Source organism: Larus michahellis, chromosome 9 (genome assembly GCF_964199755.1).
Source record: "Larus michahellis chromosome 9, bLarMic1.1, whole genome shotgun sequence".
NCBI lineage: Eukaryota > Metazoa > Chordata > Aves > Charadriiformes > Laridae > Larus > Larus michahellis.
In genome coordinates this window covers 24,284,686-24,300,848 of record NC_133904.1, presented here as the reverse complement: position 1 = coordinate 24,300,848, position 16,163 = coordinate 24,284,686, and the positions used below count along the sequence as shown (strand labels likewise).

At 58.3% G+C, this 16,163-nt stretch overlaps 3 protein-coding genes and 1 long non-coding RNA gene across 8 annotated transcripts in view; 2 read left to right on the top strand and 2 right to left on the bottom strand.

Moving 5' to 3' along the window:
- The window catches only part of MAN2C1 (mannosidase alpha class 2C member 1), a 16,083-nt gene extending 14,799 nt beyond the window's left edge, over positions 1 to 1,284 (top strand). For both annotated transcript variants that reach the window (XM_074600874.1, XM_074600873.1), the window contains exons 25-26: positions 496 to 599; positions 681 to 1,284. In XM_074600874.1, the coding sequence (XP_074456975.1) occupies positions 496 to 599; positions 681 to 798 (222 nt within the window). In that variant the 3' untranslated portion in view covers positions 799 to 1,284. The remainder of the gene's footprint in view (positions 1 to 495; positions 600 to 680) is intronic.
- NEIL1 (nei like DNA glycosylase 1) lies at positions 1,273 to 6,946 on the bottom strand. 4 transcript variants are annotated; one of them, XM_074600876.1, is made up of 10 exons: positions 6,305 to 6,866; positions 6,054 to 6,173; positions 5,808 to 5,886; positions 4,972 to 5,016; positions 3,968 to 4,079; positions 3,709 to 3,833; positions 3,173 to 3,200; positions 2,579 to 2,640; positions 2,197 to 2,410; positions 1,273 to 2,018 (listed from the first exon to the last, which is right to left on the bottom strand). In XM_074600876.1, exons 1-10 carry the CDS (start codon positions 6,721 to 6,723, stop codon positions 1,999 to 2,001), a joined length of 1,224 nt encoding a protein of 407 aa, XP_074456977.1. In that variant the 5' UTR covers positions 6,724 to 6,866; the 3' UTR covers positions 1,273 to 1,998. The 4 variants fall into 4 exon arrangements, with proteins under 4 accessions (XP_074456977.1, XP_074456978.1, XP_074456980.1 ...); XM_074600877.1 differs by having other exon boundaries at positions 3,980 to 4,079; XM_074600879.1 differs by lacking the exon at positions 4,972 to 5,016 and having other exon boundaries at positions 3,980 to 4,079; positions 6,305 to 6,946.
- COMMD4 (COMM domain containing 4) lies at positions 6,931 to 8,640 on the bottom strand. The gene is made up of 8 exons (XM_074600880.1): positions 8,489 to 8,640; positions 8,334 to 8,405; positions 8,177 to 8,242; positions 7,911 to 7,950; positions 7,713 to 7,832; positions 7,485 to 7,565; positions 7,232 to 7,408; positions 6,931 to 7,121 (listed from the first exon to the last, which is right to left on the bottom strand). Exons 1-8 carry the CDS (start codon positions 8,489 to 8,491, stop codon positions 7,081 to 7,083), a joined length of 600 nt encoding a protein of 199 aa, XP_074456981.1. The 5' UTR covers positions 8,492 to 8,640; the 3' UTR covers positions 6,931 to 7,080.
- Positions 8,563 to 16,163, top strand: LOC141748583 (uncharacterized). Its single transcript, XR_012589034.1, has 4 exons — positions 8,563 to 8,815; positions 9,199 to 9,341; positions 12,314 to 12,372; positions 16,041 to 16,163. It is a non-coding gene; the product is annotated as an uncharacterized LOC141748583 (long non-coding RNA).

The following is a 16,163-nucleotide window of genomic DNA, read 5'->3' as shown; positions in this document are numbered from 1 at the left end:
GCACCTGGCAAGCTTGAAAACACCGAGACATTGAAACCCGCATGCTACAGCTAGCTATAAAGTGAATATTATCACAAATTCAGACACTAGAGTCTTCTAAAAGTGCAGTTTTCTCAAGCAGCAGAAGATAAATTAGTCCCGGTTTGCTGAAACCAGGACACAGGTTTGCTTTTTCCTCTGCAGCTGTGTTGGGGAGGCTCAGCTGAGCAGAAACCCTCTGGTTTGCATGTGCTGCTCGGTGAGGAGAAGGGGGCTTAGCACCCGCTCTGCCAGCCTGGGCAGGCACTCGCACCAGGGATCACAGTATTACCCAGATCCGCGGGTGGGTGCTGCAGCCACAGTCGTCAGCACTGCACAGTGGCAGGCTGGGAAGGCACGTGCACACGGGCAGAGCCACTTGGCCGCCATCTCCGGCATCTGGCTGTACCCCAAGGTGCAGGGTGGGATGCGCCTGGTCCTGTTGGTCTGAATTCCTGTCTGCTGTGTCCCCCAAAGGCTGAGGACAGACCTGAAGCTGTGGTGGTGCGGCTGTACGAGGCACATGGCAGCACGGTTGTCGCCTGGCTCCAGACCTCCCTCCCCGTTAAGGAGGCAATGCTGTAAGTCCACGTTAGAGGGCTGGGCATGTGGGGGGAGTGGAGATCACTCGCTTTGGCCTCACTGGCTGCTTTCTTCCCCAGCTGTGACCTCTTGGAGCAGCCGGCTGCGAGAGGCTGCCTGCCGCTGGAGCAGCGGGGTGTCAGGCTTTCCTTCACACCCTTCCATGTGCTCTCCATCCTCTTGGTCTTGAGGCAGTGACGCCATCAGTCGCCCTTGCTAGCGCGGCGGTGACCTGGACCAACACCCTGAGCTCAAATTGCAGCCTGAGGCTTCCCCTGTCCCAAGAGCTCTGCAAGGAGGCGGTGGTTCCAGGGAAGGGAAGAGTCTCCCCCTTGTCCCCCACAGCCATTGGAGAGCAGCGCTTGAGAACAACCACGTTCTTCAGGAACAGAGGGCAGTTGTCCACCTGCCTAACTGGAGAGGAGCGAGTTCCCAGCTAGCCAAAGTGTGGGTTAGGGTTGTGGGACAGGCTAGCTGTCCCCGCCTGGGCTCTGCTCCAGCCCCGGGGGGTTTGGGGAGCAGCAGCTTTCCACAGTGGCTCCTGCGTCATGGCCTTCATCTTGTCCAGACTCTAGCAGCAACTGTAAAAGCACACTACAGTCATTTCCCTCTCCCTTCGCCTGCCTCTCGTCGTGCCCTTGTGGAAGAGGAACGCAAGTAAAGAGGAGAATTACACAAAAACAAGCTCCAGCCTGTTTTCTTAATTTATTTCCAAATAACTGCACTGATCTGCCTCTTCCCAGGGGCTCTACTGTAGCTGCTGCTGTCTTAGCATCCTCCTCACAGGATCTCGCTCTTGGGACTGGGGAGGCAGAGCGTACCTGTGTTTTGAATTGCAGAATGCTTTGGGTTGGAAGGGACCTTTTGAGGCCATCTAGTCCAACCCTCCTGCAACAAGCAGGACATCTTCAGCTAGATCAGGTTGCTCAGGGCCCTGTTCAGCCTGACTTTGAATAAATTTTGTGGGGATAAGGTGGAGGGGAAGCCTGCTCCAGCCCCGCTGGGGAAGAGGCTGGGCACAGTGGGGTTATCCTTGGCACAAAAAGGCCATGGTGATTTCTACAGAAAATACTTTTATTAGTCAGCTAAAAACACAGCCTTCTCAGGGATGCAGGCAGCAGCCAGAAAGGGAAGAAAGAAAGGAGGGGGGGAATCCGCTTTTAGGCAGAGCGGGAGGGTCCATGGCCCTTATGCCCGTCAAATGCCTAGGGACAGCAGGAGGACGCTGGATAAATCAGGCCAATCACCAAACCCAGCTTCTTCCCACGCTGGCAGGACGCAGCGGTAGCAAGCGGACGTGAGCACAGGTACAGCGCAGCCCCATTTCTCCCCAGTGCTAACCCAAGCTCCTCCTGTGGCTCTTAAAGTGCCCCTGTAGAGAAGGGCAGCGTGCGGCACTCACACAGTAGGGGCTGCACCTGTAAGATGGAGAGGAAAATGAGAAGTCAGAGGGTGAGGGGCTGCCTGGTCCTGCCCTCTGAAGCCCTGCTGCGCCCTTTCCTGCCCTTTGGCATCCCCGCGATCTCCCTGACACGAGGGAGCACTCCCACAGCCCCTGCCTGTGCATTTGAAAGCTGCAGGGACTGCCAGCCTCACCTCTGCCCGTGCGCGCAGTTGTCCGGCGGCTTCTTCTGGCTTTGACCAGCACCTCAGGCTTGGACAAGGCCGGAGTGGTGGTCGCTTTCTTCCTCCCACGAGGAGCACGTCCCTTCCTCGGCCCGTCAGCCACCTTCTCCTCCTCCTCCGCTGCAGCCGGCTCCGGGGGTTTCGCTGCAGCCCTAGGGCACCGTTTCGAGGCATGTATGGTCACCTGGGTGGACATGAGAGCCGGACCTTAGCAGCAAAAATGTGCTTGGACTGCCAGCTGATGAGAAACTCCAGGTTAGGAGCCCCATGGTGAATTCGGGAGCAGCCTGAGCTGGGGAACAGGACAGCCTCTAGACCCAGCAGGAGCCACATCAACCACAGAGCTTCTTACCTTGGGGATCGGAGCCTTGGGATCTGCCTTCATCTGAGCGCGTTTCCTGCGGGATGCCTGCCCTGCGTGAGAAGACGCGCCCAAGTTAGACGGGGTGAGGAGGAGATGTGTCAGAGTGCCTGCACCTCAGCGGAGAGGCTGCGGTACGGTGACCTTTCAGGAATGCTGTCCCAGGTGATGCATGAGCTGAGCATTGAGAAATTGGCACTGGGGTGGAGGAATGGCTTGAGGAGGACTCCTCTCCCCTACCCCTGCCAAAACATTGCTCAGTTCAGGCTCGCAGCCCCAGGGAGAGCACACCCTCCGGCTCCCAGCCTGGCAGGCATGGAAGGGGACGTAGGTGCTGGCCTGGAAAATCATCCTGCAGATGCAATGGCTGTGCCCAGGCAGGCAACTATGCTGGTAGGAAGCCTTGGGGACAGCGGGCTCTGTCCCCGAGTGCCACTGGCCATCATAGGCCTGCCAGTGCCCCAGGGAGAGGGGCTTTGCTCCTGCAATTGTCCCCGTGCCCTTGAGCAACAAGCATGGGGCTTCCCAGGCTCCAGCCCTCCTGGAGCAAGAGTGAGTCCCGCGGGGAGGAGAGAGGACACTCACCTTTGGGAGCCATGGGGCCAGGCTCTCCCTGCAAGGAAGGTGACAGAGTAGTGACTGGGGCGCAGTCATTCTGCAAGTAGTGGCAGCAGAATCTGTGCCCCCTCTCTACCCGACAGCCGTGACAGTGATAGGGAAAAAAAGCCACTTTTCCCTGGGAAGCCGGGAGAATCAGGCTTGCTCTGCCTGCCCTGTGCCGTGGGGACTCCCCCATCAGCCCCTGCTCCTTCTGCAAGGCCCCACCACAGTGCCTCACCCAGACGCAGGGCACAGGAGGGAGGGACAGGGCTGCCAGACCACCCAAGCCCCCCACTCCCACAATCAGCCCCTCTTGCTCCAGACTGCCCGCCATCCCTCGACCAGCTGGCCACCACACAGAAGGTCATTGTCCCCTCCACGTCCAGCAGTCTGGAGGAGAGGGAGACCCCCAGTGACACAGCATAATGCTGGGGTCCTTGCCAAGCGAAAAATGGGCTGGTGTCCCCTTGGGGGAGTGGTTGAGGGGCACCCAGCCCCAGGCAGTGACACCAGACTCCCACCTGGAACCATATGGTCCTGCCATTGCGGTCACGCAGGGAGCTCATGCCAGGCACCAAGTAACACTGCAGCCAGTTCTTGAAAGCCGCGTAGTTATCTGAATTGTCTGGGTCAAAGAGCTTTTTCTCTGTGAAGGGAGAGAAGGAAAGGACAGGAGTAGAGAGAAAGCAGTGACCATGGTGTCAGGGTGCCCTCCCCAGCCTCCTGCTGCTGGGAACACAAAGCCCAGGCCTCCCCACCACCCTGAGCTGTCCCTGTTACCTGTCGCCTCACCTGCCGAGATGACCTCCATGGGCACGGTGTGGCACAGCTCCAGGAGATCTGGGTTCTCCCGCATCAGCTTCAGCTTCTTGCTCAGCGTCAGGGAAGGATTCTGCAGGGGCAGGGAGAAGGGGAGGGAAATCACCTGTCAGCAGCCCCAGCCACATTGGGGTCTCTCCTCCCCAACAGCAGCCCAATTCCCCATCTCCTCTCGCCCTCCCGAGGATGAGCTACCACACTCCCCACAGAATGCCCTGCCACAGCATGTGACAGCCCTAAGCTCACCCCACAGACCCCCCCAAGGCTGCAAACTGCGCATTAGCCCATTCCCCACAGCTATAAAGACATGAAAGCAGGGTAGCACATGGGAACACAGGCAGTTTGTAAAAACAGCCCTCAAGTCGCATGTTTTGTTTTCAGCCTCCTTTAAAATAGCCACCTCCCCTCCCCCGAGGCCGCGAGATCAGCCATGAGCTCTACTACAGCCTTCCCCAGAGATTTTAAACTTGCAAGGTGTTTGTTTCCCTCGCTCCTTCCTCTTCACCCACAGCAAATACATCCTAAGACAGCAGAAGCCAGATGCCTCCGAGTGCTGGCACAGCACGCGGGCATGTGCCTGGGGAGCCGTCACAGCTCATCAGCCCAGCCACGTGTGAACAAATGCCACACACGTGAGTTTACAGAACTGCTGCACCCCATTTGCCGCTCCGTTGGAGGGGCAGACGTGCTCAGACATGAGTGTTTATGGCAAAGGACAGTAAAATGTTTGAGGAGAAGGATCCTGTAAGTAAACTGGCTATCAACAAGTCCATGGGCCCCGATGGGATGCACCCGAGAGCGCTGAGGGAGCTGGCAGAAGTCATTGCCAGGCCGCTCTCCATCATCTTTGAAAGGTCCTGGAGAACAGGCGAGGTGCCTGAGGACTGGAGGAAAGCCAACATCACTCCAGTCTTCAAAAAGGGCAAGGAAGAGGAGCGGGGGAACTACAGGCCGGTCAGCCTCACCTCCATCCCTGGAAAGATGGTGGAACAGCTCGTTCTGGGCATCATCTCAAGGCATGTGGAGGAAAAGAAAGCTATCAGAAGTAGTCAACATGGATTCACCAAGGGGAAATCATGTCTGACTAATCTGATGGCCTGCTACGATGGCATGACTTCAACACCATCTCCCACAGCCTTCTCATCGGGAAGCTTAGGAAGCATGGGTTAGATGAATGGAGGTGGGGTGGGTTGAAAACTGGTTGAAAGACAGAGCTCAGAGGGTCGTGATTAGGGGCACAGAGTCTAGTTGGAGGACAGTGACGAGTGGTGTTCCCCAGGGGCCAGTACTGGGTCCAGTCCTGCTCAATATATTCATCAGTGACCTGGATGAAGGGATAGAGTGCACCCCCAGCAAATTTGCAGCAAATACCTCCCAACAGCAGCGCAGGCAGAGACTAGGCGAGCTCCGCAAGGGCCTCGTGACAATGTTCTGCCCCATCAGAGCGAGGAACCAAACACGAACTGAAACTGACCCCGAACCCTGGGCTGGAACAAGCCTGAAACTGCAGTCCCAAACCAGAGCTTTGCACCCAACTAAGCCCAAAGCAGAGACAGAGCAGAGCAGCCGGGCTGAGCCTAGACTAGGGGCTGGAAGCAAACTGAATCACTTCCACTGCTGCTGAGCCCAAACTGGACTGAGGAAGACTTCTCAGCTCAGTCAAACTCCCTGCATGGAAGGCAAGAGGTTCCTGGGACCCCATGGAGCTGCTGAGGCATCCTGCAGGGCCACAGCTAAACAAATGCCTGGTATGGCATCTGTCTGGAAACGAGCCCATTTCAAAGCACCGGGTATTCCTCACCTTCTTCCTCCTCGCCTGCTCCTGATCCTTCAGGGCCTCCAGCACAGTCCGAGCCTTTTCGAAGGGAGGGATCTTCAACCTGAGAGAGCCCATCTATTACACACAAGCCAGAACTCTCGATTCTGGCACTTGCCCGTGTCTACCAGGGGAGGAGGCCCAGCTGGCTTAGCTGAGGAGCTATCAAGCTCTAGCAAACTCCTGGAAGACCAAACGTCCACAGGTCAGCTGGTGCTCAACCCACCTTACCTGTACAGGATCTCAGCGCGGAGATAATTCCCAATTCCATTGAAAAACTTCTGGTTTAAGAGGGCCTCACAGATGGGCTTGTCAAAAGCCTTGTCCTCCAGGTTCTTCAGCACATTCTCCCTGCAACAGGGCACAGGCCATCAGGCAGGTTCACCTGGGCACGGCCGTCCTACTGCCACACAGTAAAAGCGGCCAAAACAAAGTGGGGAGGCCCTTCCCGCGGGCTGGGCCACGGCTGGCAGGGTGCTCACCTGAAGGCCTGGTACTCGGAGAGGACGCAGGGCCCACGGCCTGGCTGCCAGGCATCCCCCAGCCGCCACGACCCAAAGCGACGGGCATCAACGAAGCAGAGGGCGCGTGGGGGACTCTCCCGGGTGAGGAAGCGGAGGTGGGCATGGCGGGGGAGCTGGGCGACGGGGCACAGCCGGAACGACCCCGACATGCCGAAGCGAAAGACGAGGTCCTGGGGCTCTCCGGGGCCCAGCGGGGCCAGAGTCAGACGCAGCTCCTTGCCCCGGGAGGTGGCCGAGATGCGGTAGGCCTCGCTGGAGAAGGGCACCTCCGGGTTCTTGCTCACCGCCGACCGCTCCACGCCGCCCGAGAACACCACCCCGCCGCACGCTTCGTTGATGTAGCGACCGGCCAGGTGCAGCTCCGGGCCCTCGGGCATGGCCGCCGACCGGAGGGCACCGGGCGGCCCGACCGGCCACCCCGCCGCATGGGGACACGCCCAGGCCCCTCCCCCGCCCTCCCATTAGCCGCGCGGGCACGCGATGCACGCCGGGAGTTGTAGTCCCGCCGCGTCGCCACGGCGACGGGCCCGCCCGGCTTGCGGGGCAGGGCCGGCGGAGGGGAAAAACAGGCGGGACGCGGCTCGGCAAGGTCACCGGTACCTTTATTGCGGCTCCCCCCCGGGCCACAGCCTCACCACGGGCTGCCCCCGGCTTCTCCCTCCCCAGTCAGGCAGCGCCAGGGCACGCTCGGGCCCACTGGGTCCTGCACCGCCATTGCTCCTTCTGCTGGCACCTCAGAGAAGGGTGTTCATCATGGCCTGGGCCTGCTTCAGCTCTGAGGAGGGATGGAAAAGGTAGTGGGGGGGTACCAGCATCCCCCCCCCCCGCCGCCCCTGCCTCCCCGGGGACCAGGACTCCCCGCTGCCACCCCTCCGCCAGCCTCACCTGCCAGCAGCACCCTGAACTTGTCGGCTGAGAGGGCCACGGGGACGGCCGCCGTCCCGCCGCGCTCCCCGTCCCGCAGGTGGAAGCTCAGGTGCACGAGGGGCTCGTTGACCTCCTGCAGCTCACTGGAGCTGAGGGTGTAATCCACCCGCCAGCCCACCGAGCCCAGCTGGCTCACTGGGGACAGGCAGGAGTCAGCGTGCCGGGCCCCCCACCCTGAGACCCCCCCAGCCTCCCCCCACGCCACACTCACGTCGCAGGCTGCAAGCCCTCAGCCTGTCCTGGAGGGAGCTCTGCTTCTCCTCGTAGGACCGGCACAACCCGCCGGCATGCTCTGCACGGTGGGGATGAGAAACAAGACAAGAAAACCACCCACGCTGCTGCTGCAGCCAAATGCCGGTAACGCAGACGGAGGGGACAGCACAGCTGCCATCCCACCAGGCCCAGCCGGCGATGACCACCCTGAGGGGCCACCCCCTACCTTTGGGCAGCCCCAGCTGCTGCAGCTCGCTTGACAGGGACTCGCCATCCACATTGTGCTTGGCGGCGCTGGAGAGGATAAAGCCAAGGACAGCGATGGTGGCCTTCACATCCCCCGACTCTGGGTGGGAGGGAGGGAGGGTCAGCTCCCGTCTCCGGAGCACAGATCCCTGTTCGGGGATGGGACAGCACCGCTCACCCAGCCTGGCATCCGAGGTCAGCTTCAGGATCTTCTCATACTGCAGGAGAGGAGCGAACACCAGGTACCGCAGTGAAGTAACGCACTACCAACACTAACAATTCTTACTTTAGTATTAAAACTACCAACAATTAACATCCATCTTATTACTGCGAGGGCTGGCTGGTAGCATTATTACTGCTAAGGCTTGTGTTAAGGGTATGAAAGTCGGTAATATTGCTAATTATAACGCACGGACAACACGGGGGAGGGGGGGTCCCACTCACCTCCATGGCCTCCCCCAGCAGGTCCCGCAGCACCTGGGCACAGATCAGCTTCAGCTTCACCGAGGACTGCGGGGAGCGGGGGGGAATAACAAAGGGCGGGTGAGCACTGTGCCCGGGGCAAGGGGGGGGACATGGGGGGGACAGGCGGGCACTTAACGATTTTGGCCAGGGTGCTGATCTCGGCCAGGACCCAGTCAGGACAGTCCAGGTCTCCGCAGAAGCGGAACCGCTGCGGGGGGGGAAGGAGGGGTCAGACCTCGCCGCCACCCCGGTATCGTCCCCGCTACCGTCCCCGTCCCCCCCACGCCCCACCATGTCGCCGCCGCTCCCCGCCGCCGCAGACCCCGCCTCCGCGACCCGGAACCGCTCCCGGCCGGGCGGGTGGTGCTTCGGCCGGGGCCGCTCCGGCAACAGCCCGGGCGAGCGGTTCCAGGGGACGGCTAGCCCAGCTCCTGCCTCCCTCCCGGGCCAGGAGGGGGCGGCTGCGGGCTGGGCGGGGGCTTCCCGTCTAGTGCTGGCCCTGTGAACCCCCCCCACCCCCGGCACAGCTCCGGCTCGCCCACGGGCTAGTGCAGCTCCCGCTGTCCCAGCCCCGCCGGTGGACGCTCCAGCCCGGCATCGCCTCGCCCCGGCCCCAGGGTCTGTATTTCCCCCTCCACCGCCAATTTCAGCTCCCGTATCTTTATTTTAGCTATAGTGTCGTTTCTTCTCCGGCCCCACAGAATATATTCCAGCCCTGTCTCCAGTGCCTTTATTTCAGCCCCAGCTCTGTGTCCTGTCAGCTCCAGCCCAACGCTCCGTATTTCTGCCCCGCGATGTTCATTGCAGCTCCAGCCCTACCATATTTATTTCAGTTTCGGACTTAGGGTGAGGGGAACCGGCCCCGGGGCTAGCACCCACCCCGGGAAGGCTTTAGCACACTTTTTTACACTTTGCTGGGTTTAATTTATCATTGTACATTATGCTAATAATAATATAATAAAATAATGTTTTTATTATGTGTAATTATGTTATTATTCCAGGCCTCCAGCCCAGCCATAAAGATCACCCTGAGCATCATCACCGTGTGGAAGGGATCCCACACCTGCATCTCTCTCCCACGCAGCATCTCCCCGGGGACATGGATTCAAATGCCACCCTCCTGAGAGATCCCTCTCAGCCACTGGTGAGTGGGGAGAGCTGGAGGGAGGGGAAAATAACCCAGTTTGGGACCCCCCTCCCGCTTCGCATACTAATTAGGGTATAAGGAAAGCCCTTGGATTGTTTTGGGGGTGCCACATGGCAACGTGCAGCCGGCTTCTCCTCCTGGGCACAGGCCCCTGAAATATCTCATCCGGCAGCCACACAGCTGCTGCTCAGTGTGCAAGCGGGGAGGTGAGCGTCCTTCTTGCCCCCAGGGAAGTACCACCCTCCAGAGAGGTTTTCATCCTGCAGCCTCTGATGTGCGGAGGAGCTGGGGAAAGTGGCATCTTCCCTGGAAAGCGAGAAACTGGGGGAGTTTGGAAAAGAAACCCGACCTGAGTGAACGGCAGAGCTGCTGTTTGGGGGGAAACCACTGGGTTTGAGCTGGGCCTGGGGAGAGGCAGGTCTGGGGGTGTGGGGGGAGAGCTGCAGCTGGGCGGGGGCACCCGCTCTCCCACCTTGGTGGCCGGGTGAGGTGTGCCCCCCATTTGTGCCTGTAGATGGTCTGTCAGGGCTCTGCCTGCACAGCTGGGAGAATTGGCAGGGCACAGCATGGGGTTGGCCAAAGCGGGCTGTGTGTAGCTCAGCTCTGGACTGTGGTCATGCTGCAGAGCGGAGCCACCACACTCCAGTCCCTTATCGACCCTCCCAAGTCTCCCCAGTTATCATCTGCTCTGTTTCCCCTTCTGTGGGCAAGGCTTTTATCTTATCTCCATGCTCTCTTCCTCCGTTTCTTTGCTTCTTTGCTAACTCTTGCCACAAAACGTAAAAAAAAAAACCCCAAACCAAAAAACACAGGGTTGGGGGTGAAGACCAGACACGAGATCCCACTGTAGTAAGTCCCTCTATGGTCTTTGGAGATGCTGGGTGATGCTTGGCCGGGCTTGGAAGACGCTGGGTGACATTTGGCCATGCTGGGGAGATGCTGAGCCATGATCCAGCGGTGCTCAGGCAGGCTGTGGGGCTTGTTTGGGTCATGCCCATGATGCTCAGGTGATGCTGAAGGGATGCTGGGTGGTTGTGCAGTGATGCTCTCGGGGCTCAAGTGATGCTCAGGTGTCTCAGTGGGATGCTCAGGAGCCACTGGGCAGCGCTGGGGGGATGCTGGGTGATGCCAGGAGATGCTGGGGGGATACTTGGGATGCTGAGGGGACGTGGGGTGATGCCGTGACGGTCTGCCAGCTCCACCTGCTGGCATGCACTGCCTGGCACTGTGGGCCAGCACCCGAACCCCACTGCAGCAGCAGCAGCCCAAAATCCGAAGAGACGCCAAGGCAGAGGGTCCCCCTGAGCTGCAGGCTGCTGCATCGAGGGAAAAAGCCTCAAAGGAGCCAGAAAGGAGAAAGTGGGGCCGAAATTTGGGGCACTCTGTGTTTGTGCCTTGCCATGGGCTGCCGGCTCTTCACCTGAGCTGACCCGGCTTGGCTCCCTGCTGCCTGCAACAGCCGCTCACTGAGGCTTGGAAACAAGCGCTGAGAGCTTTTCAGGGCTTTTCTAAGGAGCCGGAAGGAGAAATGCTCCACCAGCCTGCCAGGATCCCCCCTGCCGGCTTCGGGCTCCCCCCTGGCTCGTGCAGGGCTGCAGGGCCAGCACCAAGGGAGGGGAGCGCCTGAGCAGATCCCTGACTTCCACGCCGAGGATCGAATGTTGCTTCTCAAGCAGGGTGGGCTGGGGTTTTTTGAGGATCTCTGCCAGGTGCCGGGAGGATTGGAGAAGGGAAGCACGTCCCTGTTGCCCTTGGCAGAAGCTGCCTGGGAGACGAGCAGGGCTTTCCATGGCTCCCCTCCTCTCCTTTAGCCTGCCAGTGGGATGCTGAGCATCACAAATGAATACGGAAAAGCTGCCCATGAAAACCAACATGCTTTCTGCAGCCAGCACATGGGCAAGGGAACTTTTGGGCTCTTGGTGGACCATGTCACTCCTTGCAGTTCCACTGTTCCACCACCTTGCTGGGGCCCCGCTGCCCATGGCCAGAGGAAGGTGCCCAAGGTCCCCAGCCTCAGCCTGGACCCCCGGCCCAAGCTACAGCCCCCCGCCACCAGCATGGCATACCGGGAGAGGCCGCTGGCATGCTACCCGCACACCCACTACCCGCTGCCCCTCCAGAAGGCAACCCTCCTCTACCACCCCCCGCCTCCCACTGTGGAGCCACAGCCCAGCGCCTACAAAGGCTTCAGCTTTGCAGGGAGTGGGGAGCCCTTTCCCAGCTCTTACCTTAAGCCCCAAGCTTCACGGAGCTTCTTCCCCAGCCCCTTGGACACCTACGTGCCAAGGGCAGGCAGTGCCGCCACTGTTGCATCACTTCCAGCCAAGGGATGCCGAGCTGCCATGGCAAGCTGGCTACTTGCCAGTGCCTGGCTTTGCCTTCAGCCCTGGTGACATGGCCATATTGGGCACTTCCTTCACCAGCACGGAGCAGAAAGTCCTCAGCAGTGGGGCACAACAGTGCTTTCCAACCTGTCTGTGCCTCGGAGAAGGGGCCCGAGGGTTCTGGCTGCGCCCCACCACGCTCTTGGAGGAGAGGCACTTGAGGGACTTGGAGCTGAAGAGCTGCACCTCGCGCATGCGGAAGCTCCCGGCCCTCAAGCAGCTTCCCAACATCCACTCGGATCTGCTGAACCTCCACTGGCACGACTCCATCAGGCAGCAGCTTGGTAGGTAGCCCGTCATCTCCCATGGAGGGCTAGTGAAATGCTCAGCTCACAGACTATGGCTCAGTCCACTTCCAGTCACTCTGTCCTTTCCCAGCACCCCCGTACAGCCAGAGAGCACCTCCCTGTAGCTGCTGGAGAGGCCTTCACCCCAGCTGAGCTGACGACTATGGGCAAACCTGGCTCCCTGCATCAAATTGAGCCGAATTCATGCTGTATTTATGGCATGCCTCCTCGTACGTGCCCCCTTCACATAGGGGAGCTTGTAAAAGCTTCTCAATTAACAGATGCTTCTTTCTTCCAGCTAAACCAAACGCTGCCCACGCATGAGACCTTCCTGAAGGCAAATGTCCTCAAGTTGATGTGAGTATGCAGCTCTGCCCTGGGGCAACAGATGGAGAGGGGTGGGTTTGCCTAGCAAAGTGGTTCGGACAGGTCTTGTGAGGGGCTCTGCTCCCTCCCCAGGGTCATCGTCCCAGGGGATCCCTGGTTGAAAACGTCTGAAGCTCCAGATAAAGCCATCTGAGACCTCTCTTTGGATGAGATGTGAACGTGAGGAGGATAGGGCTCTAAAGCTGTTCCCAAAACGGTGATGGGCTGCCCATCACCTCATCTCCCTCCCAGGAATGGCTCAGTGGTCATAGAATCATAGAACGGTTTAGGTTGGAAGGAGCCTTAAAAATCATCTCATTCCAACCCCCCTGCCCTGGGTAGGGACACCTCCCACCAGACCCGGTTGCTCCAAGCCCCGTCCAGCCTGGCTTTGAACCCCTCCAGGGATGGGGCAGCCACAGCTTCTCTGGGCAACCTGGGCCAGGGGCTCACCACCCTCACAGGAAAGTATTTCTTCCTAATATCTAATCTAAATCTCCCCTCTTGCAGTTTCAAACCATTACCCCTCATTCTATCGTTACACTCCCTGCTCCAGAGTCCCTCCCCATCCTTCCTGTAGTCCCCTTTAGGGACTGGAAGGCTGCTATAAGGTCTCCCCAGAGCCTTCTCCAGGCTGAACCCCCCCGCCAACCCTCTCAGCCTGTCTTCATAGCAGAGGGGCTCCAGCCCTAGGAGCATCTTCATGACCCTCCGCTGCACCTGTTCCAACAGGTCCATGTCCTTCATGTGAGGGGATGTTCTGTGCCGGGGGGGATGCTCCTGCTCCCACCAGCCTTGGTCTCAGACATGACCTCATTCCCCATCCAAAGCACCCAGTTTGTCTCAGATAGCCCCACCAGAGACAGCAAGACTTCCACCCACCAGCACCCAAAGAGAAGAGAGTTCTAAAACACCCACCCCACCCCTCCACTTTGATCCCATTTCCCAGGGGAATGGCTCCATTCCAGCTGCTTCCAATTAGCACACTAACTAATTAGGACTCCCCCAGGTGGAGGGGTCCTATCTTCCCTCTGCTCCTCATTAAGCCCTTGGCAGAGGAAGGAGTGTGCACGCCTGTTTTTCCAGGCAGGTTGTCCCCAAGCACCAGCCCCAAACAAACACCACGGATGCTCCTCAAAATGCCCTATTTGCAGGGAACAGGTCGTGGCAGTGCCATTTCCCTGCTGGGCTCAAGTAATTTGGGTTGAAAAACGTGACTTGGGATGTTTGGCTCTCGGGACCAGGCGGATTTTGTGCTTCTGATGGAGGCTCAGAGGGGGCAGGGTGTCTCGGGGATGAATCATCCCAGGGCACGCCACCCCAGCCGCAGGCAGGGACCAGTGACAGCCCTGCTGTACCCCACCGTTCTCCTGCCCCGTTTCTGATGGATGCACGGACACGTCCAGCAGAACCCTCCTCCCAGGCTGTCAATTGGGAGGTTCAGGACATACCCCTCATGGGCGCCAGGATGTGGGTCCTCCACCCCTGGATACTTGTGGCAGGTTGAATACCGGATCCAGACCTCGGATGATGGGACAGAGGAGCTGGGAACATTCCTCATGGCATGTTGCAGGGAATCACGGAATCTTCAGAGTTGGAAGGGACCTCTAGAGATCATCTAGTCCAACTCCCCTGCTAGAGCAGGATTGCCTAAAGCACATCCCTCAGGGCTGCATCCAGGCGGGTCTTGAAAATCTCCAGAGAAGGGGACTCCACAACCTCCCTGGGCAGCCTGTTCCAGTGCTCTGTCACCCTCACTGTAAAGAAGTTTTTCCGTGCATTTGAACGGAACTTCCTATGTTCTAGCTTGTGCCCATTGCCCCTTGTCCTGTCGCTGGGAACCATTGAAAAGAGCCTGGCTCCGTCCTCCTTAAACCCACCCTTTAGATACTTGTAAACATTAATCAGGTCCCCCCTCAACCTTCTCTTCTCCAGGCTAAAGAGTCCCAGCTCTTTCAGCCTTTCCTCATAAGGGAGGTGCTCCAGTCCCATAATCATCTTGGTTGCCCTGCGCTGGACTCGCTCCAGTAGTTCCCTGTCCCTCTTGAACTGGGGAGCCCAAAACTGGACACAGTGCTCCAGTTGTGGCCTCACCAGTGCAGAGTAGAGGGGGAGAGTGACCTCCCTCGACCTACTGGCCACAGTCTTCCCTATGCAGCCCAGGATGCCATTGGCCTTCTTGGCGACAAGGGCACACTGCTGGCTCATGGATAATTTGCTGTCTACCAGGACCCCCAGGTCCTTCTCCTCAGAGCTGCTTCCCAGCATGTTCGCCCCTAACATATACTGGTGCTTGGCATTCTTCCTTCCCAGGTGCAGGACCCTACACTTGCTTTTGTTGAACCTCATTTGGTTCTTCTCTGCCCAGCTCTCCAGCCTGTCCAGGTCACGCTGGATGGCAGCACGGCCCTCTGGAGTGTCGGCCACCCCTCCCAGCTTGGTATCATCAGCAAACTTGCTGAGGATACACTCTGTCCCCTCATCTAGGTCATTAATGAATATATTGAACAAAATTGGTCCAAGTATTGACCCCTGAGGGACACCACTGGTTACAGGCCTCCAACTGGACTCTGTGCCGCTGATCACAACCCTCTGAGTTCTGTCACTCAGCCAGCTCTCGATCCACCTCACTGTCACCTCGTCTAGCCCATACTTCCTCAGCTTCCTAATGAGGATGTTATGGGAGACAGTGTCAAAAGCCTTGCTAAGGGAGAAGCAGGGAAGTGCATCTCCAGCGGGGTCTGGTTCCCTACAGCTGGCCAGGAGGTGCTGGGTGCCAATTTGGGAACCCCCGTCCCCAGAAAGGTGCCGTGGTGGCCATGCCGGTAAGCAGAGACTGAAGCACGGCATATTTGAAAATGAGCCAAACCCTTTTAATCAGGCGAGGCACTGCTTAAAATTCATATCCTTACAAAATTTTAAGTAAAGCAAAGGAACTTTCTTCCCTGGAACCTTAAAAATTACAGTATTATTAACAAACACTGCTTTCCAAATTGCTTTACAACACTATGCGCAGAGCCAGCATGGCAAGGGAGAGCAAGAACAACGGAGTCCCCCCTTTCTGTCCCCTGCACGGCCAGTATATCCCAGTAGAAAACCAGAAAGGCACTCGCAGGAGACACGGCAGCTGCTGCCTCCCGGGGCTGGCAAACACACCTTTGGGCTAGAAAGAGTCTATGGTACGGTTCGGGTTGGGTTGTTTGGTTTTTTTCCCCCTCTTTTTTCCATGTTTTCTTAGTTTAAAATAAATATTTCCTGTAGTGAAATAAATAATAATAATAATAATAATAGCAATAATCCTCGTTTTGTTCCTCCACACCCTGCATCAGCTGGAAAAAAAAACAAAACCTGAGTGTCAAGTTTGTAAGGCCTCTGCTGGAACCACTGCTGCAAACCAGGCGAGTCCGTCTGTCTGTCCTTGGCTGCCACATCCCTCCCGGGATGACCATCAGCCTTTCAGGGACTGTGGGACGGAAAGGATCTCTCCTTCCAAGGTCTCGCCGCATCGCTCCCCTCTCCTGCCCCTCCGGTCATGCCGGGGTGACGTCTTTGTCACTCATCACGGGTTGTCCCCAAATGAGCATCTCCTTTGGGACGGCTGGCGTCTGTGTTGTCAAGTGGTTTGGTTTTCTTTAACAGTCTTTAAATCTTTCTTGCAGCCTCTTCCAGCTACAAGCAGGACCAAAACTCTCCACCTGAATAGCATCACTCCCACTGCCTTGGTCCAGCACAGTAAACAGGTGAAGCTGTTGAGTTTAAATAAAAAAAAAAACAAGTATAAA

Bases quoted from the DNA above. Each gene is read 5' to 3' on its own strand.
- COMMD4 (XM_074600880.1), bottom strand. The intron at 8,243-8,333 runs GTTAAGTGCCCG...CGCTCCCCGCAG, and splicing joins TCAGCACCCTGGCCAAAATC to TCCTCGGTGAAGCTGAAGCT. The intron at 7,951-8,176 runs GTGAGTGGGACC...CCTCTCCTGCAG, and splicing joins TGCTGGGGGAGGCCATGGAG to TATGAGAAGATCCTGAAGCT.
- NEIL1 (XM_074600876.1), bottom strand. From the start codon at position 6,723: ATGCCCGAGGGCCCGGAGCTGCACCTGGCCGGTCGCTACATCAACGAA. The intron at 5,017-5,807 runs GTGAGGAATACC...ACATGCCTTGAG, and splicing joins AGCAGGCGAGGAGGAAGAAG to ATGATGCCCAGAACGAGCTG. The intron at 3,834-3,967 runs GTAACAGGGACA...CTCCCTTCACAG, and splicing joins CTCGGCAGGTGAGGCGACAG to AGAAAAAGCTCTTTGACCCA.